Source organism: Chaetodon trifascialis, chromosome 8 (genome assembly GCF_039877785.1).
Source record: "Chaetodon trifascialis isolate fChaTrf1 chromosome 8, fChaTrf1.hap1, whole genome shotgun sequence".
Taxonomy (NCBI): domain Eukaryota; kingdom Metazoa; phylum Chordata; class Actinopteri; order Chaetodontiformes; family Chaetodontidae; genus Chaetodon; species Chaetodon trifascialis.
Genome location: NC_092063.1, coordinates 14425090 through 14447744, shown reverse-complemented (window position 1 = coordinate 14447744; position 22655 = coordinate 14425090). Strand labels below are relative to the sequence as shown.

The window sequence follows — 22655 nt, the reverse complement described above, 5'->3', positions numbered from 1 at the left end:
GGACCAAGCTCCTGCTCCGGTTGTACAGGGACTGTACAGCCCTCAACAGAGGGCCTCCAACCCCATACTCCCGGAGCACCTCCCACAGAATGACGCGAGGGACACGGTCGAATGCCTTCTCCAAGTCCACGAAGCACATGTGGACTGTTTGGGCAAACTCCCATGAACCCTCAAGCACCCTGCGGAGGGTATAGAGCTGGTCCAGTGTTCCACGGCCAGGACGAAAACCGCATTGTTCCTCTTGAATCCGGGGTTCGACTATCGGCCGGATTCTCCTCTCCAGTACCCTGGAATAGACTTTACCAGGGAGGCTGAGGAGTGTGATCCCCCGATAGTTGGAACACACCCTCCGGTCCCCCTTTTTAAAAAGAGGGACCACCACCCCAGTCTGCCAGTCCAGAGGCACTGTCCCCGTCTGCCACGCGATGCTGCAGAGGCGTGTCAACCAAGACAGTCCTACAACATCCAGAGACTTGAGGTACTCAGGGCGGATCTCATCCACCCCCGGCGCTTTGCCACCGAGGAGCTTGCGAACTGCCTCAGTGACTTCAGCCCCGGTGATGAATGAATCGACCTCCAAGTCCCCAGTCTCTGCTTCCTCTACGGAAGACATGACAGAGGGATTGAGGAGATCCTCGAAGTATTCCTTCCACCGCCCGACAATATCCCCAGTCGAGGTCAACAGCTCCCCACCTCCACTGTAAACAGTGTTGACAGAAAGCTGCTTCCCCCTCCTGAGGCGCCGAACGGTTTGCCAGAATTTCCTCGAGGCCAACCGGTAGTCCTCCTCCATGGCCTCCCCGAACTCCTCCCAGACCCGAGTTTTTGCTTCTACAACCGCCCGAGCTGCCGCACGCTTGGTCTGCCGGTACCCATCAGCTGCCTCAGGAGTCCTATGAGCCAACCAGGCCCGATAGGACTCCTTCTTCAGCTTGACGGCATCCCTTACTTCCGGTGTCCACCACCGGGTTCGGGGGTTGCCGCCACGACAGGCACCGCCGACTTTACGGCCACAGCTATGGACGGCTGCATCAACAATGGAAGTGGAGAACATGGTCCATTCGGACTCAATGTCTCCAACCTCCCTCGGGATCTGGTTGAAGCTCTCCCGGAGGTGGGAGTTGAAAACTTCCCTGACAGCGGGTTCCGCCAGACGTTCCCAACAGACCCTCACGGTACGTTTGGGTCTGCCAAGTCTGTCCCGCTTCTTCCCCTGCCAGCGAATCCAACTCACCACCAGGTGGTGATCAGTTGACAGCTCAGCCCCTCTCTTTACCCGAGTGTCCAAGACATACCGCCGAAGGTCAGATGATACGACTACAAAGTCGATCATTGACCTCCGGCCTAGGGTGTCCTGGTGCCACGTGCACTGATGGACACCCTTATGCTCGAACATGGTGTTCGTTATGGACAAACTGTGACTAGCACAGAAATCCAATAACAGAACACCACTCGGGTTCAGATCGGGGAGGCCGTTCCTCCCAATCACTCCCCTCCAGGTGTCACTGTCGCCGCCCACGTGAGCATTGAAGTCTCCCAGCAGAACAATGGAGTCCCCGGTTGGAGCACTTTCCAGTACCCCTCCCAGGGACTCCAAGAAGGCCGGGTACTCTACGCTACTGTTCGGCCCGTAGGCCGAAACAATAGTGAGAGACCTATCCCCAACCCGAAGGCGCAGCCCCAAGTTTGTTGTTAAAAAAAAATAGTTTGATTGAATATAACTTTATTTGATATAACTTTATTTGGGATCATGTGAGCACAATATAGCCTAAAGTAAACTAATTAATCAATTAAGGACTTACAACTAGATTTAATCAAAAGGCCCTCATAGGGTCACAAGACCAGGTAATAAGACATGATATGATCAGTTGATATTGTATTTTTGTGTTGTAACCTTGTAACAACTAATTGGCACAAAATGAAGCTGTGGTTTGGGGGGGTCCCTGGGGATTGGGGCCCCGCTGAGTCACGCTGTTTCACTGGTTGACAATCCGGTCTGTCCTGTCTAGCCGGACGGTTCCTGTACGCGTGTAAAGTGTACGGCAATACTCTACAAAGTAACATCCGAGTTCTTATCGATGTGAAGGTGTTCTTCAAAATCAAAGTGTTTCATGGCATATTTTGTTGCTCCTGCAAGGGTTAAAGCTTTTATTTTGAAGTACCAGCTCATATTGTGGCCGGAAATGATTGTCGTTATTGTGGCACGCTCCTTCCTCCCTTCCCTTCCTTGCTAGCAAACCGACTTAGCTAGCTAGCGATAGAGGCTCTCAAAATCTAAAATTGGAATTATTATGAATTGATTGATCAGTGTATCGTAGTATATTTGATTTCTATTTCTACAGTCCGGATAACAAAGCAGCTTACAAAATGAATATACGAAACGCAAGGGTAAGCGTGCTGAAAACGTCTCGACAGCCATGCTGTTTCTACTAGTGAACTTACTGCTAAGCTAGTTACTATAGCCTATCCGTTAGCTGACCAAATATCGCCGATGAAGAGGTTAGCATGGTGTCATGCACCTTTCTGACATTCACTTTTTTTCTTTCAGCCGGAGGACCTTATGAACATGCAGCACTGTAACCTGCTGTGTCTTCCAGAAAACTACCAGATGAAATACTATTTCTACCACGGCTTGTCGTGGCCTCAGGTGATTCACGGTGTACTTTTTAACTCTCTTCTGTTTCTGCTCGCTAACACTGCTGCTCCTATCATCTAAATCGTCACTGTGAACAGGTTCGTTTGTTGACACTGAAGCTCTGTTATATCTGATATTAATACATCTTACATCATTTCAGCTTTCGTACATCGCAGAGGACGAAAATGGCAAAATTGTTGGATATGTGCTGGCAAAGATGTAAGTATATATGATCCTTTTTTTTTTTTTTTTTTTTTACCTGACATCACTTGAACAAAGGAAATGCATAATGTGTTTCCAAAAACTATTCTGAACTCTTATTAGGGAGGAGGACCCAGATGACGTACCCCATGGACACATCACATCCCTGGTGAGTCTGAATGAGAAGTACCTCACACGGCTCCATTTTTAAAGTACCTGTTTTATATTGCTGATGTATTTGGCTGACTTCTCTGTGGGGAACATAAAAAAAAAACCCTCATCTGTGTCTTCCAGGCAGTGAAGCGCTCCCACAGACGTCTTGGTCTGGCTCAGAAGCTGATGGACCAGGCCAGCCGGGCCATGATAGAAAACTTCAATGCCAAATATGTCTCACTTCATGTTCGCAAAAGGTACAGTGCACTGTCGGCTGGCTGCGTGCTCGTTTTCTCTTTGTTTTGTTCCAGTAAAATATTGTATAGTTCCCTGTTTTCGATGTGTGTCAGTGCTCCTGTTTTTAATGGACTTACAAATCTTGTCTCCTCACTGTAGCAACCGAGCAGCCCTGCACCTGTACTCAAACACACTCAAATTCCAGTAAGTCTATTTCTCTTCCAGCATCACTCAGTGTTTTTATTGTAATGCATGTACACCTCGTGTATTGTGACACAGTTAACGTGGCCATGGCCCAGATTTAAAAAAATACTGAGTGTTTGGCCATTCGATTTGCTTGGCTGATATGTTGACCGATATTATCTTATTGCAGCTACATGACGGTCAGCGTTTATTTGATGTAAGTTGACCGATAAGTAACAAGAAATTATCAGAATCAGAATCAGCATTCCTTTATTGATCCCCGAGGGGAAATTGTTTTTTTGTACAGTGCTCCACACAAAACAGAATTACAGATTAGAATAAAAAAGAGAGAAAGAACAAGAAGGAATAAATATATAAAGGCAATATTAAGAAACAGAATATTAATACTAAAGATATATGTAAATAAGAAATATACAACACAAATTAAGGAATATACAACACAAAATATGCAACACAATGAAATGTACAGTAATAAAATAAGTAATATACTGAGTATATTGGATGTGCAAAAAAATGTGCAAAATGGAATCAGATGTGCAAAGTAAAATTGTAAAATATACAACAGAACAGACCAGAGAGTGACAGTGAAGTCCAAGGGCCATTCAGAGGGAGGAGTTGTACAGGTTAATGGCCACAGGCAGGAATGATTTCCTGTATCGTTCAGTCCTCAGTTTTGGTGTTATTAGTCTCTTACTGAACGTACTCCTGTGCCTGGCCAGCACATCATGAAGTGGGTGTGAGACATTGTCCATGATAGTCCTTAGCTTATTCAGCATCCTCCTCTCCGACACCACCGTCAGAGAGTCACACTCCATCCCCACAATGTCACTGGCCTTGCGGATCAGTTTGTTGAATGTCACAGAAGTGCCAAAGATATCTTTGAGGTCAGAAAAAATAACCAACCACAACAGGTTGTGGTAGCGAGTGTACACTCAGCAAATGAAAATACATGATCGAGGATCTTTTTTTAATTTGATGAGAGCAAAGTGTTTGCTTAGTGTGTCACTGGCCTCAGTATTTATTTATTTTCTGACTACATGTTCATCTTGTAGTTTCCAGCACATCCAGCCCTGCAGTAAGCGCTCTGTGCAAAGCTTTTCTTATTCATATCTTTGAGGTCATTTAGAAACGATGTCACCATCGCGGAGCATCAGAGAGAGAGAGTGCTGAGTTTTGTGAAATGTCTTGCGTCATGCCTATCAGAAAACATATTTTATATATATAAGTGGCGGCTTCAAAAAATAAAGTTTCCACTGGGCTCCAGTTATGAGTCCAGTGTCCTCAATGACGACTTTTAGATATTTGTTCTGACTGTAACTGATGTGTTGTTGTTTCACAGAATCAGTGAGGTAGAACCTAAATACTACGCAGATGGAGAGGATGCCTACGCCATGAAGAGAGATTTGGCCCACATGGCTGATGAGGTGACTCAATTCTCCTCTTTTATCCACTATGGCAACACATGTTGGGACTATATTCGCATGGTTTTGACAGGCTTTGTTCCCTCAAGGGCCGTGCAACACCACTGAGATGAGCAGATTGTGTCATGAATGTGTCTTTTTTTTTTTTGTCTGTGTGTCCCACAGCTGAGAAAGCCTGGAGTGCGTGTGTCGGGTCAGGAGGCGCCGTCTGGCCAGAGCCCGTCAGGGTCTGGTGACCAGGAGAGAGAGAGTGAGAGAGACAGCGGAGGAGAGAGCAAAGAGCTGAGTGAAGTCAGCGAGGCGACAGAAAGCACAGACGTTAAAGATTCTTCTTCTGATTCACAATGATGCTGCAGTCCTAGACATTTTTAAATTCATCTCTCACTTCCACTTTTTATCTCTATTTGACAATATCTCTGACTTTGCAAACTGTGACTATCTGTGCGTCAAAGCAGTTCACACATTTCCATCACTGTTTTTTTCTTTTTCTTTTTTTTTTTTTTTTTACATCTTGTTTTGACTGCAGTGATGAGCAAAACATCTTGAATAATAACATGAATCAGGGTGTTATTTGAAGGAATCTAAAAGGAAAAGCTGGTCTCAATGTTTTTATTGGATTGCTGTTGTGATTAGCAAAGGTGACCCAAAGTTCTGTGAGATTTACAGAGTTGAAAACAATTTGGTCTCTTCATTATTTAAAAGAAATTACTGCAAATAAATCTTTCAAATAATGCTCTGGGTATTGCGCCTATTTGTTTTACCTCTGCAGAATATTACACTGATAACAATCAGTAATTACTGTGGCAGAAGGAGGTCAATGAGACATCAGGATAATTAAAGTAGCACTTAATGGTGAATTCATCGTCAAAGCTTTGTACTGTCTAGAGGCTACAGTTGAATAACAGAGTCATAAATATTACTTACTATAAATATTACTACATAAGTATGACTGTTGTACACAATCATATGAGGTACACAAGATCCACAATGAAGGGTCCCATTGATAGTGAAATGGCCGTGACAGTGGGTCTGGACTTGACAGTTTTAAACTTTGGCGACTCCTAGTGGTAGCATCAAAAAAAGACTGGCAGACTGCAGTGCATTAGGACGCTGATGCATGGGGCTGAAAGCAACAGGCTGCATCAGTTTTCACTTGGTTTATCATATTTTTCTACAAATAAAAAATGTATCCTAATAATAATGAAAAGGGGTGTAAGATAAATGGAAAGCTACTCAACAAAAAGTCAATGAAAGACTTTTCTCATCTGTTTGCTGAGCTCAAAGGTGCTGTGGAAATTCTTCAATGTTCTGAAAACTCTCAAAACATCAGGACTCAGTGTTGACTTCCTGCAGTCAACAGTGTACTTTATCATACAAGTGGTTTGTAGAGAGAAGTACATGACAGATAACAGCATGTGTTGTACATTGCCCTTTCGGAAAGTTCGGCTGTTTATCTGAAAAAGAAATTTGCTTCGTTTCACACCTTCATGCCATGTAACACTTTGCAGCAAGAGCTGAGAGAAGGCAACAGCGCTTCTGCTGTTCAGAACAAGTCTTCCAAAGCGATCAAGCACAGATAAGTGATTGTGATTTTGTGAGTTTTAATATTTAGTTGATTTTTCTTATTTTGCTACCAGTGTACATGTGATGAAAGTTAGTGGGGACTTTCTCAGATGTTTAATAACCTTTTAGCTTTTGTGTCACTTTTCTTGATGTGAGATGTTTCCAAGGTTACTAACCACACAGTTACTCACCATAAACTTGTCCACAGCATGCAGGCACATTGTGGATTATAGTGGCTGTTTGTTTAGTGCCAAGAATACCCTGAGTAGTCAGGCTGTTTTGTTTTTTCAAAGGCACACTATAGCAGCTGATTTCATTTAGTAGCCTGTCAATAACCAGCACAGAGGGACCAATCAGTGAAAACAGCTGCTGTTTGATTGGACTGAAAACCCTCTCCGGAGTTCAAGAGGCAGCATGAAAGAGAGCCTCGAAAAGGTTCTCACTCGTCTCACTTGCACAATTGCACGCCGATGGCTCAAACTGAATGTGTGAGTGAGATAACTGGTGAGAGAGAGAGAGTGAGAGCACTAGAGCAGTGAGTGTGTGTGTGACAGAGAGAGAGTCAGAGAGATGAGTTCCACTCCACCCACATCCATCCGTGTCCAATGTGAGGGGGAGGTGAAACAGTTCAGAGCTTGCTGTGCTATTAACTGGCATTATTTAGTTGCATCAGTCTGGAGAAGAGACTAGTCAAGGCTGCTCCTCATCAGGTAGGACTCTTTTTTTAGACGCATTAAACTTTTCTTGATTTTTATTTGCTGACCAGTCTAAAAAAATAGACCGGTTTGCCAGTGTAGGTCTAACAAACATGTTTTTGTACTGCCAAGCAAGTGCTGTCATGAAGGATCCTTCGGCTTGGTTATTTCAGTTACGTTATTGTTGGCTACAGACACAGCCCTCCGGTCATTAAAGTTTCATAGCTCGGGCAGCATATATGTGTTTGCACTTGTGAGAACTGAGAGCGACACACACAGAATTACCAAAATAGCAACTGAAAGAACTGGTGCATTAGGGTCAAGACTAGTTTTTAATAAAAATACTGCAGCGTATTGTGACGACAGGAGGTGGTGATTCATTGCTGATCACACAGAGAAAGAATGAAAGGGCTAATGGAAAAGGGTGACATAGGCTGGAAAATTGAGGCACTCTCTACAGGGAGTTTTGGGTTTGTTGTAATGCTGCGGACTCATTTTTAGCAGGACTGTTAGTAAATGTCTCAGCTGAGGAGAATGCTGATGAGTGATGTTTGGCTTGTGAAAAAGGGGAAGTCGAGGGGGAAAGAGAGAAAATGTGTGTGATGGTGTACAAAGGGTTATGATCCAGCAAGAAACACCCTATTCTTCCCCTTTCTGATGTGCAATAAATGTCATCCTAGTCGGTGATATCTTGCCGACATTAGTGGTTAAGTTGTCGACTCTCATTTTGTCAGAGGGCCATCAGATGATCACGTGTATAACTGACTGTTAAGCATTGAGATGCTCCAGCCTCAATCTTAATCTGTACCATTTCATCTATATGCTGCTGAGAATGGGATAAATGTTTTTCAGTGACTACAGTTAATTGTAGTCTAAAGCATGGTTTCAGTTAGAAACTGGAGCCTCAACTGAAATGTACTTTCTATAAAGCTTCTCAGCAAGAGTGACTGGATTTCCCATTTTATTAAAAATACGGTATATGTTACGCGCCAATCAGGGAACTTGAGTATCGTGGGGAAAACCACCTGTGGTCTTCAGAACAAACATCTCCACAGAGTTGTAGGCTTTATGATGCACCCCTATTTTTAGGGCAGCTTAGATGTTGCTAGAGCTATTTTTGCACCTCATGCATTTCTGCAGCATGACTGGTGCAGCACGCAGCACTTCCAACTGGTTTTCTAGTCGTCTGCCGTTCAGCAGAGGGTGACCAGTTTGAACAAATGTGTTACAGTAAGATGAACATGCACGTTTTGCTCTTTCTGTGGAAGGAGGAAGTCAGCATGGTCTGTGTGTGTGTATGGGTGGGGGTGGGGGTGAGGGGGGGGGGTCGTCCACCACCAAGAGTGTGACTGTTTGTAGAGAGGCATGGCATGCTTGAGTGCAGCAGTCGGGGCTTGATTTTTACCAGAGAAAGAAAGTCAGAATAGCTTGCATGAAGAGAGGTAAATGGAACAGAGCAGCTGATGTTTAATACAACACACTCGACAAAATATTCACTTCCTTTATCCAGAATTCCAGCCAGTTGGAGCAACAATGGCTTCCCATGTGAAACTCAGGAAGGAGAGGGTCGGTGTGGTGGACTATGACACACAAATCAAAGGTAAAATGAGCACTTTCATTAGCACCATTCAAAGAACCTCTCCTTCTATCACACCCCATCTTCACTCTGATCAACATGTGTTCTTCTTGTGGAAAAAATCCGTTTCTCGCTCTACAGCAAGGCTTTCAGAATGAGTCATATTCTCTCATATGCGTTTGTTTCTTTCCTTCTTTCTTCCCTTTCAGAGGTCCGTTGCCAGCTTGTAGACCAGCTGAAGGTGTTGGACTTGCAACTTGAGCAGAAGAGCCAGCAGCTGCAGGACCTGACAGACTATCTGCGCCGACGGGGCGAGATTGAAAGCGAGTACGCCCGCTCCCTCGAAAAACTCGCTGAACGCTTCACGTCTCGGATCAAGAGGTGAACGCAATAACATCACATATACAGAATGTGCTCAGCAGCTCATTTGAAGATGCTTGCGTCAATCATCCCTGGTTGTATCTCACACATTTCATGTAATTTTTGTCCCTGGGTCTTCCTTTCCTTCTTTACATATGCTCAGGAAGGAGCCCAGTAATCACTCAGTGGCCCAGGTCTGGCTGGCTCTGTTGTCCTATACCCGCCAAGAAAGCAGGGAGCACAGTGGACTTAGTGAGTGCTGCAGTAACTTCCTCATCCAGCCCCTCACACACTGCGTGGAGTACACACAACGTCTTGCTAAGAAGGTACTGATATGAGCACTGGCACCCACCAAACCAGAAGCACAGTCTTTTATAATGCATTTGGAACATGTCTGTACCTGCATAGTGCAATTTACCTCACTCTTGCAACTTTCCCTCTCTGACTTTCACTGCTGTATTCCTCTTGACAGCAAAATATATTTTGTGGTTCACTGTGTTCCTTCTGTGTTTTGCCACCTCACTTTTGTGGTATTTTGTCTCCAGAGTAAAGACATTTGTACTCAGCTGCAAGATGGGCTACTCAAGGTTACCACAGAGCTGCAGACTGTAAGTGAGAAACCAACCACCCAAAACATTTTCAGTTTGGTAAACAAAGGAAAGCCTGGCTGTATGTGTCTGTGTGCAGGCATGGCGGACATACTACCAGTACCACTCAGACTACGTGTATGCAGAGGGGAAGCTGAAGGAGGCAGAGAAACAGGAAGAAAAGCAGAAGCAGAGTGCTGCTAAGAAACTGGAGAGGTTGATAGAGAAAGTAAACAAGTACCCTTTTATGTCCTATTATGTTCATATGCGTGTGTGTGTGTGTCTATTTCACTTCTAACTGATGTGGGTTTTATGTGCCATAGAGACAAGGTAAGGTCCAAGACATCTACCTGAAGTGCAGCAAGGCCCGAAACGATTACCTCCTGAACTTGGCTGCAGCCAATGCCTCCATGAATAAGTACTACCTCCAAGACATCTCTACTCTCATAGATGTGAGTGCGTCCGTTCACACCTGGGTGTGTCTGCTGTCTTTTACAATGAACGCTCAAGGTTATGATCCCCACCTCTGGGGCCAGTGAGACCACATGGACCAATCAGTATTGAGATGCATCATCAGTTTTTGTCTTCAGGCCTTTACCATGATCTGAAATTATACAGGTGATCATTGTCTGAGTTTCCATTGTCTCCCTCAGTGTGCAGATGCAGGGTACCACCTCTCTTTGGGCCGGGTGATGCGGGCCTACCTGTCTAGTCAGTGGCAGACCGAGCAGAACCTGAGCGCAGGGCTGCATCAGCTCCAAAAGACTGTATCTGGACTGGACCAGTACCAGGACAGAGATGCCCTCCTGCAGGATCACTTTAACACCTTTTGTATGCCCCTTCGCTTCCCCTATCAGCCCCATGATGGAGACCAGGTCGGTATTCTGTGTGTGTGTGTGTGTGTGTGTGTGTGTGTGTGTGTGTGTGTGTGTGTGTGTGTGTGTGTGTGTGTGTGTGTGTGTGTGTGTGTGTGTGTGTGTGTGTGTGTGTGTGTGTGTGTGTGTGTGTGTGTGTGTGTGTGTGTGTGTGTGTGTGTGCATTCAGTGGATTATTCAGCTGTTCAACTCGTGACTCTCTTGTGTCTGTCAGGTTTGTGAGGTCAGTGCAGAGTGTGAGATGAGATGCGAGCTGGAGACCAGATTCAAACAGATACAAACCAGACTGAAAGCAGTCACCCAGGAAACAGAGGAGGTAGAGTGCATCAGACAGCCCTCAACACCTCATGATCAACTTTTTGTAGTGATGTTCGATCCACCAGTGTTATTTAACTCCTCACGTTGGAGTCCAGGGCTTTCTGAACCGTATTTAATTGAAGTAGATGGAGAGCGTCCTGGCTCAAGTAAACAAGTGAAGGAAAGAAACAGCAAAAAGCATCCAACATAAACTGTGTGTTGACTTTAAAGTTTTCCATAGAGATTAATCAAAGTTTGGCCAGCATGGTCAACAAATGGCAGGAATGTGCCTAATTGGAGGCGTATTTCAGCCATATTTCCAGCCTGAATCACTTGAAACCACCAAGTCAGTCCAAGTCAGGACTGACCAGACCAGTCATAATGTTTGTATCATTCATTTGTGCTGGGCTTTTCATCAGACACTTGATTGCAACATCATTGCAATTACGCTGTCAGTTCACCTTAGACTCTCACATTTTGTACACCATCACCCTAATGGTAATTTGTATTATTTGTGCAATCTGAATCACCGTAATTAATTACAGTATTACCAAAACATAATATTCAGCTGCTGCTGTCATACAGGCGAGTAAGAGCATGTTGGCAGCCCATTCTTCCCTGCTGGAGAGTATCACTGATGATGATCTAGACCCCAGCAGCGGTTTGTCTCAGGACGGCAGCACTGAGAACCTGGCAGTCAAGCCCAGTGTGGCCCGACGCAGGGCCAACCTGCAGGAAATAGAAAACCTCTACATCACTGTGAGTCCGACTTTTTAAAGTCAGAAATGAGAATAGTGGCAAACTGATGATAATGACTTGATGATAAAAACCCATCTGATTTGTTTTACAGAGAGTGAATAAGTATCTTTTAGGCAGCTCTCTGGTGTCGAAACTGCAAGCCAAACACGATCAGCTTAAAGTGGCTGTGGAAAAAGGTATTGCAAAAGGCAAACTAAGTAAGAGTAGTAAATCTTTTTTTATCCTGATGTATTTCTCATTTCACCTTATTGGCTGGTTCTTTTTCTTGTGCTTTTTGTTCCTCCTAGCTGAAGCATCAAATGGACATCAGCCTCGGTAAGGACATAAATGTTTTAAGAGCTCTTATAGATTGTTTATAGTTGGGAACAATGTGCTTTAGAAACTTTGTGTATATTCTACAATTGTGACAGAATTGAGTTTAGTGTGTCTTCACATTATAATATCTGGCCCCGCAGAATCAATGGAAAGTCTATGCGTATCAGGAAGAATCACTCAAGTGCCAATTTACTGCACAATCACAAGCTTTTCAATGGAGACATGCTGTCCTTCATACAGGTAACTACCACCATGATTACGCCGTCTCACCATTTCCTCCTTTAGCATTTTTTTCTCTTGGTTTATTCAGTCTAGTTTTCCTTTTTGTTTCCAGTTAGCAGCAACTTGCTTTTTGTGAAATTCATCACTAAATTTCTTTCATTCAGGCATCAGGACAACAGATTCCAATTGTTGTGCAAAGCTGCATTTGCTTTATAAACCTCAATGGTGAGTAGTCAAGGCTGAAGGAGCACCAAAACAACAGCTGCACATTTGCAGCTCAAATGCAAAGATATATTCCACGAGACCTAACGCCTGTGTAGAATTTGAAACTTCTAATCTTTGGCTCCACCCAGTGGTCATATTTGAAAGCCACTGTGGCAGACAGCAGTGTCCGGCACTGCAATAAAATCTTACAAATAGTGGCTTTTTATATAGATATAATTGTGATTCTAATAAACTGTCTGTCTATCAGGTCTCCACCATGAAGGGATATTTAGAGTGCCGGGGTCTCAGATGGAGATCAACAACCTGAGGGACGCATTTGAGCGAGGTAGGCCTGTGTGTTTTAGTGTCTATGTGTTTGCATGACCTGTACATGTCCTTATAGATCAGCTCCCCCCAAACTGTGGAGCATTAATAATGTGGGGCAGTGTGCTGTGGGCTTCCCCTACAGGAGAAGACCCTCTGGCTGAGCAGAGAGTTGACCTGGACTCTGTTGCTGGAGTGCTGAAGCTCTACTTCAGAGGTCTGGAGACTCCCCTCTTCCCCATCGAAAGCACCAGCCAACTCTTGGAGCAAGCCCGTAAGTGGGTGTGCAAATGTGTGAGTGTGTGTTGAAATGTCAAATGAGTGATGTTGCGTACAGTAATCTGTCTTTCATCACCTTTCCTCAGAAATAAAGAACGAGGCAGAGAGAGCGGCTCAGCTCAAAGCAGTCATCTCTTCCTACCCCAAGCCTGTCATCATTGTGATGAGATACCTCTTTGCATTCCTTCATCAGTGAGTATTTTAACTCCCTCATCACCATTCAGGATGTCATTCACAGGAAACCAAATGTTTCTTTCAAGGAAGACGATGAACTAAACATTTTTTACCAGTTAGCTGATGTCTTGTTAGATCTGATGGAGCTTCTAAAAACAATACAAAAACATTTCTTAATTCATAAAATGGATGCAGCAAAAGGAAAAAAAAAGGGAAAAAAGCATCAGGGAAGTTTAATTCAGCTTTGATTCACTGTGCCTCTCCACTTTTTAATAGTCTCACTCCTCACACTCATTGTGTAATTCCCTGGCTCTCTGCCTCCAGTGTGTCTCAATACAGTGACGAGAACATGATGCAGCCTTACAACCTGGCTGTGTGTTTCGGCCCCAGTCTGGTGAGGGGGAACCAGGATGATGATGCCGTCACCCTGCAGCCTCAGATCAACGCCCTGGTGAAGAACATCATCATCCAGCACGAAAGCATTTTCCCCAGCCAGAGCGAATTACAAGGACCGGTGTATGAGAAATGCATGACGCTGGAACAGGATGACTGGTAAGAGAAAAGATGTTCATGCACACAACATGAATACAGTGTGTAGTGGAATGATTGTCTGAGGGTGTTTTCTTCACAGTGAGCCTATCATTGAAGAAGTGGACATAGACGCAGAGTGCACTCGTAGCAAAGATGGTAAGTCCATGTGCTTATCCTAGTTTAGCACCTCTCTAAGGCTGTGATGGTGTCTCTGGATGAAATAAAAGGATGTATGTCACATGCTTAACAGAGTTGGAAACAGGACACTCATCTGACAATAGCACCGGCTCGTCTGCAGCACCGACACAGAAAAAAACAGAGCGTCCTCGAGCCAACAGCAGCGGTTCGATGGACCAAAGCAGGCTGACGGGTGGGCCAGCGGGGGGCGGCCTCGCGTCAGGTGGGAAGTTAATGCTCCAGATTCCCATTGGGCCACAGTGCAAGCCACGCCGGGTCCACTCTCCCGGCAATGTGCGCAGAGAGTGAGTATCAATGCTGCAGCGTTACAGCGGACTCCTTGTGTTCATGTGAGAAATGAATATTCATTGTTTCCTTTTTCTGCATACAGATTTCAGGAACACTCATCTTCTGAGGACATCCCCGTCCAAGTAGACAAGGTCAGTCTTATTTCTCATTTAGTTTTAAATGACTGGTTCCACTATATGACAAGCACGCTTTCATTAAGGGTTTGCAGGTTGGAACTAATGGCTTTAATAAGAGTTAGTTAATCATTTTCCACTGCTTTCATAGAAATAAAAAGCAATGAGACTATTTTCCAATAATCCATCTGCAACTGGCCATGTTAATAAGTTCTTGAAGGGGTTTTACAACAATCAGGTCTGCAGCTGCAAATGTAATTGGAGATTAGCACCAGCCAAAGATTTTTCACAATCTGGCAAATCAAATTGTAATCAGATTACAAGTGATCTATAGAGCATTAGTAAATTTATTAACATTCATGAGTGTTTAATTATATCTTAAAAACCTTTTCAAAAGTGTCTTAGAAGGCAGCATTGAATAAGTTATGATACAATGACAATAGTACATTATGGATTTTGTGACGAACATAATTAGAAGCTCTCGAGCAGAATAAAGTGCAGAGAACAAAGAGAGTTTTGTCTTTTTTCCTCTCATCACCAATGTTTATTTCATCTCACAGGAGGTCTGTCGCCAGATGGACTCTGTCTTTAAGGAGCTCCTCTTGCGGCAAGTGGTGCAGGATCCCTCCTCCACCGCCTCCTCTCCCTCTGCCCAGGCTCCCAAAAGGAAGGAAAGGCAGGATGGACGCAGGGGTAGAGGGGCAGGGCTCTTCAGAGCTGTGGATCCGATGGACTGAGAGGACTGGCAAAAGCAGATGACATGGAGAGAGAAAGAGAGCGAGACAGAGAGTAATGATACTAATGAATACTGAGGTGTAGGGTGATGTGCTCTGACAGTAGCTTTCAGCACATCTATTTCTAGAAAACTGAGATCACTGACCCATAGTCACATCTCTGAGGTCCCTGTTGGTCTGGGCTTCTTCCCGCAGGGTGGTTCCCTATTCAGTCATTCTTTGTACAGCAGAACCCTGCTCTGACTGCAAACCTGCAGGATAATGTGCAAACTATCGATTACTTGAAATGCACTTGAAATGTTTTTTGTGTACAGCTGAATGTGTTTATGCAACTATCTGTGTAGGTGTTGATGTTAAACTGCTTTCAGTTCAAGCTGAATTTTCTCAGTGATTTTTAGTCAGTACACGCAAATCTGCATACAAGCACAAGTACATTATTCATTAAATATCTGTTTACCATAATGGGATGGAGTCACATAGATGAGAAAACTGTGAATAATGTAACTAAGGAATTTGTATATATTAATGATTTGTAACTTGGTTCACACTTTGATTTAGCTGTATATCAAGACTACATGCCAAATAAATATTTTGTCTATCGCGACTGTTTTTTTTCCCCTCTCTTTTAAATATGAGGACTGGAAGATATTTCTTAATTATGATGTCCATTTATATTATACATGCATACATTTATAAAAGTGAATGAACCTCAGGCTTTTTATGCAAACAAGAAAAAACAAATAGGACTTTAAAGGGTCCATAAATGTCTAATTAATTACTAATTTAACTTAATTTCTAATTAATGAGTGCTGTATTCAAGTGTGTAACCTTGGGGACACACAAGGATAATGCTAGATGGAAGAGTGAGGAAAAAGGGACAAAAAAAAATAAATATACTGAAGAAAAAAAATTGAATAAACGGAGCCACATGTTTGAATGCTTTTGCACTGCCTGATGCAAAAATTGTTTGGATACATTCTGGGTATGATTATAAGTAGATTCAGTTAAGTTTATACATATGGGCTGTGTCTGTATTATATTAGTAGTATCATACTGTCAAGCTTTTGATAGATCCAACCAATAAGTCTTTGAACCAAAAGGAAGTAATAAATCTAGTGGTGGAATAGGAATCCAGGTCACTTGCTCCAGCACAAGAAAAAAGGTCTGCTTGCAAAATCTTACTTAAATGTGTGTTACCTTAAACTATGTAAGTAAAAGTATACATTAGTCAACAGAAATGCTCCTGTCACTGTTACATCATGATAAAGATTTTGTGATGCACACATTTGCAATAAGCATTTTAATGTTTTAGCTGATTAGAGTGAGCTGATTTTTATTAATTATAATTATACAGCCTACTTTTGCACTATGACATGATCATGTTTTCAAAATAAAATCTTAACATGCAATGTGATGAAGTAAAAAGTACATTTTCTTTTAAATTATGAGTCCAACTATAAAGGGCCATAAATGAAAATACTCAAGTACAATAGGTTGCGAGTAACGTTACCTAAAGAATTTTACTTTAGTAAATGTACTTAATTATACCACCACTGGTTGAATATCAGACAAAAACAACGTCTAACGCGGCATTTAAATATTTAGATTTTTTATATACAGATTAGCTATAGCACGACTTCTCAAAATGACTAAAATATAAAGCATTATTATTCAATTTACTGTGGTCAAAGTCTATCATCTGTTTTGAGTCAGATGACGTGTCGACAGAGTATCTCCCCAGAATGCATCGCGGTGCAAAAGACACGTCATTCCCGCGCATGCGCAGATGTGCTAGAGCTGTGCGCTGAGGTGGACTTCTTCCTTTCAGTCAGTGTGAAAGGAGCAGTGCAGTTCATCCGCTGGACCCCAGGAGCAACGCGAAACCTCCGCGATAACTTCTCAGACATCACAATGATTCGGATAGCCGCCTTCCTCGCTCTGCTGGTGGTCGCCTGCTCGGGTAAGTCAGCGGGGAACCGGTGGGAGAGATGTGCCGGGGTTAATTAGCCTGTAATGCTAACCAGCCTTAGCTAGCAGCTAAGAAGTTCATCAGATGATTTCAGTTTCTCCTCCAAGCCAGGTGGAGTATACATATTTGCGTTATGTGTATAAAGTGTTAACACTGTGTAGAGGTTGCAATGGTGTCAAAGACTTTTACCTTAGCTCAGTTCTGCACTGTGTTGTGACAGGAGAGAGCTGCACAGACCCAGCCATCACTCCGTCGGCCTACACCACCTCTGACGCCGTCATCTCCTCTGAGTCTGTCTTCATCGTTGAACTCAGCCTGGCCTGTGCCAACGGAGCACAGGTAACAGTCCACCTCCAACACTTCAAGCAGACTGATCATAAGTTGATGTTATTGAGTGACTGACTCACTGCTGATCATCTCTGTCCTCTCCAGAGTGTGACTCTCTATGCTGATGTCAATGGAAGACAGTTCCCTGTGACTAGAGGCCAGGATGTTGGCAAATACCAGGTATGGAAGTGGCCTCATTAAGGCATTTGCTGTCACTGTATTGGTGGTGTTTTGTGGTTAGCACTAGATCACACAAGTTAATGACTCTGTCAAAGATCGGTCACGTAGCCACAGTGTGTTGAGCACTGAGTGCTGCCTGGTTTCAAATCTCAGTTTTCTATTCCCACTCCACACCACCATGAAGCTCTTGCCCTTAACAACACAACACCAAGAGCTTGCATTCACATAAAACTATTGTAATTTGATTATTAGCCTTTGACCAGTTGGTTTGTTCATATAACTTAAAACTGTCCACAGATGAACGGTCTCTGAAAGGGTGGATGAGGCATTCAGGAGAAGGTTTGTTGATATTTGCTGCTAGCTATCCGTTTTGTGTGTGCACTGGAAAGAAATCTGGATTTTGTACACACCCAAGGCTAAATGGGGGACAAAGTGGCCTAGAGCGAGCCACACAACATTATTCCAGCCAGTCAGCAGCAGGTGGCATTTGTGCACATGCAAGAGAAGCTGAAGGGGAGATGGGGCGAGCGGGAGGACAGCGGATCAGACATGCTATCATGTAATCACATTGTGAAGAAGAAGGAGTGGCAATATCAACAATCTCTCTCCAGAATCACTCGCCCCACCTTTGAAAACAAAGGGCTTATGAAAGATACAATAACAAAGTTATTGTAACTTCACACAGTGGCCTTCATTTGTCACTCAAGTGCTTCTTTCACTTTTTGTCTGTGCAAAGGAGTGCAGTACTGTGAATCCCCTTGAGGCGGATCTGTCCAAAAGCGTGCACTGTTGGCCCTGTTTGAAAAATTCATCATTCATCTATTATGGCAGACTTTCATCCTATCTTTCAAAATACTTTTGCCTTCTGTTTGATCAAATTTGTTCATTTTGAGCATATCAGGACCATAACTCATTCCTCAGCAGCCCATAAACGTACTCCACAGCCTCTTAGAAAGTCTTGGGTCAAATAAAGCATCAGCCTGTTGTCAACGTGCACCGTCTTCCCTCAGGTGTCCTGGAGTCTTCCTCACAAACAGGCCAGCTCTGGAACATATCAGGTGAAATTCTTCGATGAGGAGTCCTACAGTGCCCTGCGCAAGGTTAGTGTTTGATGCATAGCTGATTATCATTTACTGCCAGTGAGCTCCACTTGTTTTGCAATGTGCTGTCTTTTAAAGAAAATGCTGCTTAATTTGAATTATATGTGTGTTTTCCAGGCCCAGAGGAACAATGAAGATGTTAATGCCATCGAGCCTCTCTTCTCTGTCAACATTGACCACAGGGTGAGTCTCTAATAGAATACTGGATTTCCCTCAGGATATAATGGAGACCAAAATCAGAACTAGGTGGACAGAAACATGACTCCCAATGAATGTTATTGTATCTGCTAGATGTCCTAATAGTCAACTGTTTGCTAGCAGTTCACCATATCAACGTAGCCTACGTTTACACGTAGCAGGGTATTTTGGAAAACGGATATTTTGGCCCCTCCGTTTTCAAAAATAACATCGTGCACACAACATCGTTTTCAAAAATGTTGTCGTTTACATGAACCCCGATAAATACACCATCGAGCGCTATCATAACCATGCTAAACCTATAGGCGCGAGTGTAAACCTAGGTCGCTCACATGACGTTAAGTATTTTCAGTCGCATGTTGTGACGTTTCGGAACCTAAAACGCCGTTTAACCCTGTTTACACACCAGCACATAACCGGTGTTTTCAGAAATCTCCACTTTGGCCGGAGTTTTTTTAAAAAAAAAAACCTCAGTTTGAGGCCAAAATGGCATGAAAACATATCGTTTTCCCTAAGTAAAGTAAACGTAGGGTTAAAGGGTGATAGTATGTCAATGCTCTATTTCCACTGCCCCCAAGAGACCAAAAAAACTCAGTGATATCAGGTCCAATCTGAGCAATCAGCCCTGTGTTGCTTTCAGCTGGCGTATTCCTAGAACCAGCTGAAACTGGAATGTGTAATCAGTGTTAACTTCTCCTCGTCCTCTGTAAACCTGTGATGAGCCTTTTCTTTTTTCTGATCACAGGGTGCATGGAGCGGCCCGTGGGTGTCTACTGAGGTGGTGGCTGCCCTCATTGGAATCCTGGTCTACTACATGGCTTTCAGTGCTAAGAGCACCATCCAAGCATAAACGGATTCACAGTCACTATTTAACCACTGGATCATTAAAGACTGAATATTGGTGGCACTTCACCAATGATCCATCATCCAATGTGGTGGCAAGCCGGTAGGATCTGCCACGCGGTCTGCTTTGAGGAGCAATAGCAGTCTTTTTTTTCTTTTTTTTTTTTAAATTTTATTTTTTCAGACTGTGTCTGTCTACCATCAGTCTTATCAATTTACAGATGAATTTCATCATGAGTTTGTCTTGTAAATATGGAATTTTGTAACTTTTTGATAAAACCCAACAATAAACCTGGACCACATTAATGAACAAAAATGAAGATCCTGTACTGTTTTCAGTCTGCCTTGAAAGATGTTGCTACAGCCGCACCAGATTATCCTTCTGTGAGGATACACGGCCAGAGTGGGACGCACAGACTACAGAGTGCTGAACGCCAACCGAGAAGGGCTGAGACCTCGATGCATATGAAATCATGTGACTGCACTGGCTGGCCTGAACAGACATTTATATTTGTCTCTTCCAGTAAAATTAATAAATGGCTTGTTTTTCCTCCAGTGTGATGTGTTGCTTCATGTGATAGTCCAGTGATGGACCGCCCCTTCTATAAATTCCTTTTTCTCCAACACAGACTGGAAGGTTCATGCTTTCTTGTTCCATAGCAACATATGTCAACTGAAGGGTTTTGTTTCTTGGTTGTAGTTTTAGACATCCGTATGACTTAACAATTCCTGACCTCCATTGAGATCAAAGATAACTGATTCCAACCAGATTTGGCTCTCAACAACTAATTGCTAGAGGGATGAAAGATGGTTCTACAGATAATCTTAAGAGCTACAGTCTCTGTTCTCCAGGCAGTATCTGATTTAATAAACAGTTTCTAAGACTTTCCATAAAGACATATTTATACCTGCTGGACTAATGGAACATCACTACTGCTGATAACTATTTCTGTTTTCATTTTGAAAGTTACTAATTTAGTAGGATTTATAGTCCTTCATAAAACCACAAAGTCTAACCCCGTTGCTTCAAACATGTTAAGGTTGAAGCATGTGGCTGAACTCTTAGTGGAAATTAGGGCTATTTCCATCTGCAGAGGAGAGGCATCACCGTCCCACCAGCATTCCTAGATAGTCAAGGACAGGGACGTGTTCGGACACAGCGGCACTCCAGCAGCCGATGTCCTGTCCTGTCCTGTTTTCTCCTGATGTGCACCAACATTAAGCACGGCTCAGGTGTTAAATAACAAACAGGCACCTGAGCTGCTGCAGTGCTGCCAGTTGAACACACTGTGGCAGCTCTGTGCTGCTTTTTGAAGCCTCAGTTGGATTGCGAGTGAGGCCAGCTGTTACCTCATGAACAGATTACATGTGATTATCAGTGGTTCAGTATCAGCTGTTGCTAATGCAATGCAACACATTGCATAATACACTTTGAGCTCATCTTCTGTTTTACATCCACTTCAGTCTAGTTTGTCACATTTAGAGGTACTCAGGGCAATCTCATGCTTATGTGATCTAGTTTGTTAGAGATTTAAACTTAGCATGTCTATTTCTGTAGTTGGCCCGAATCAGTGTTTGCACACACTGTACAGCACATAGAGTGCAGCACAACTGCAACGTCTCACTGACTCCCTCGGGACTAATGTAAACTTTGCATGTGGGGTAACATGATCTGTGCACATAAACACACATAAACACTGCATAGAGCACAGAGTGCACACAAAGTTTCTCACATGTCTGCTTTTCTGTGGCTTTGTCATCACAAACACACACACTCTCGTGGTGTAATCACATCTCAGCTTTTGTCTTCTCTCACCTTGGCAGGGAGACAATAGAGACATCACAGTGTTGGTAATTCAGAGAAAACGTGAGCTGGAGTGAATCCAGACACTCCCTCATGGAGTCACCTAGTAGGCTGTGGGAAGCTAGAGACGGCCTGATGGAGGGATATAAATGGAATGAACAAACAAACAGTCACCGAGTCAATGCTGACACAAGACTCGTCCTCCTCTTTGTTGTGTGATTGAGTTTAGAGCTCCGATCCACACACCAGGGCAGATAGTTGCGGATGTTTTGAGATTGCTTCTGTTGTTTCAGACTGAATGCACTCACAGGAAGTCGCAATTTGTTCTTTCAGTGCTGAGCTGTTTATCTCTAGATTTTCCTTTCTGATTCAGATGCTGATTTATAAGGTCATGCAAAAAAAAAAGGAGAAAAAATCTGAATCACATTTATTTTTATCTAATTAAACAACACATGTAACACATGTAATTATTAAAGAGGAAAAAACATCTTTACTGAGAAATAGGTTGCTGCAGAAGAATCTGCGCGCGTGTGTGTGTGTGTGTGTGTGTGTGTGTGTGTGTGTGTGTGTGTGTGTGTGTGTGTGTGTGTGTGTGCTGTGAGGCAGAGATAAGCTGCTCTGACAGAGGTGTGTAAAACACCAACTCCAGGGGCAGACACCAATGGGCTTAGTGAGATTCAGCAATGTGGAAACTGGCGTCGTGCAAACTATTCTCACATGAAGTCACACCTGCTGTCTCTGCCATGAGCACTGTTTTTGCTGCTCGCGCTTCACACACTTTGCAAAGCAGAACAACGTCAACAAACTGCAGGCAAACTCAGTGCTCAGAAAACACACTGTATCTTTTCACGCTGGCTTCCACTTCCTTACACTGCAACAACAGTTATTGTTCCGGATATTTAATGTGTATGTACAGTGTGGCGTGTGATATGCGCTGCTGCTCCAACCACATGACTGTGTTTGGAGTGAATAAACTCACTGTCATATCCAAGCTTTTGCCCTTTCCTCTGTGTTATCCCCCTCTTCCTGTCCTCTTTGGGCATCCTCTAATCCACTCTGCCTGTCAATGCAATTGCCAGTCAAGAACCAACCATATATGGGGAAATGCCCTTTTGTCTCCCTCTTTTTTCTTTTTATAAATGTCTTTTCCTACATCATATTAGACAACCCCTCCACATTTTACACACAAAGGTCAACCTCAGAAATGGAGCATTTCTTTTAAGTTGACATGCGCTGCTCATAGCTGGTCAGGAGCCATGAAATGCTGGAAGAAAGAGGTGCACGCACAC

At 43.5% G+C, this 22655-nt stretch overlaps 3 protein-coding genes across 3 annotated transcripts; all 3 read left to right on the top strand.

Annotated features, from left to right (window-relative positions):
• Positions 1–2220: 2220 nt before the first annotated feature.
• naa10 (N-alpha-acetyltransferase 10, NatA catalytic subuni) lies at positions 2221–5706 on the top strand. Its single transcript, XM_070968487.1, has 8 exons — positions 2221–2388; positions 2549–2647; positions 2796–2854; positions 2960–3005; positions 3131–3246; positions 3386–3430; positions 4770–4854; positions 5017–5706. Exons 1-8 carry the CDS (start codon positions 2368–2370, stop codon positions 5197–5199), a joined length of 654 nt encoding a protein of 217 aa, XP_070824588.1. The 5' UTR covers positions 2221–2367; the 3' UTR covers positions 5200–5706.
• A 1298-nt stretch (positions 5707–7004) lies between these two features.
• Positions 7005–15548, top strand: LOC139335405 (rho GTPase-activating protein 4-like). Its single transcript, XM_070969001.1, has 22 exons — positions 7005–7124; positions 8620–8709; positions 8895–9066; positions 9209–9371; positions 9591–9653; positions 9733–9861; positions 9956–10084; positions 10286–10507; positions 10722–10823; positions 11390–11563; positions 11655–11739; positions 11851–11878; positions 12019–12118; positions 12265–12325; positions 12573–12650; positions 12774–12902; positions 12994–13099; positions 13406–13633; positions 13713–13768; positions 13863–14094; positions 14181–14229; positions 14772–15548. Exons 2-22 carry the CDS (start codon positions 8643–8645, stop codon positions 14946–14948), a joined length of 2550 nt encoding a protein of 849 aa, XP_070825102.1. The 5' UTR covers positions 7005–7124; positions 8620–8642; the 3' UTR covers positions 14949–15548.
• Positions 15549–16733: 1185 nt separating this feature from the next.
• Positions 16734–20189, top strand: ssr4 (signal sequence receptor, delta). Its single transcript, XM_070968626.1, has 6 exons — positions 16734–16905; positions 17135–17253; positions 17347–17421; positions 18432–18521; positions 18639–18704; positions 19465–20189. The coding sequence occupies exons 1-6, from the start codon at positions 16857–16859 to the stop codon at positions 19567–19569; spliced, it is 504 nt and encodes a 167-aa protein (XP_070824727.1). The 5' UTR covers positions 16734–16856; the 3' UTR covers positions 19570–20189.
• The last annotated feature ends 2466 nt before the right edge of the window (positions 20190–22655 follow it).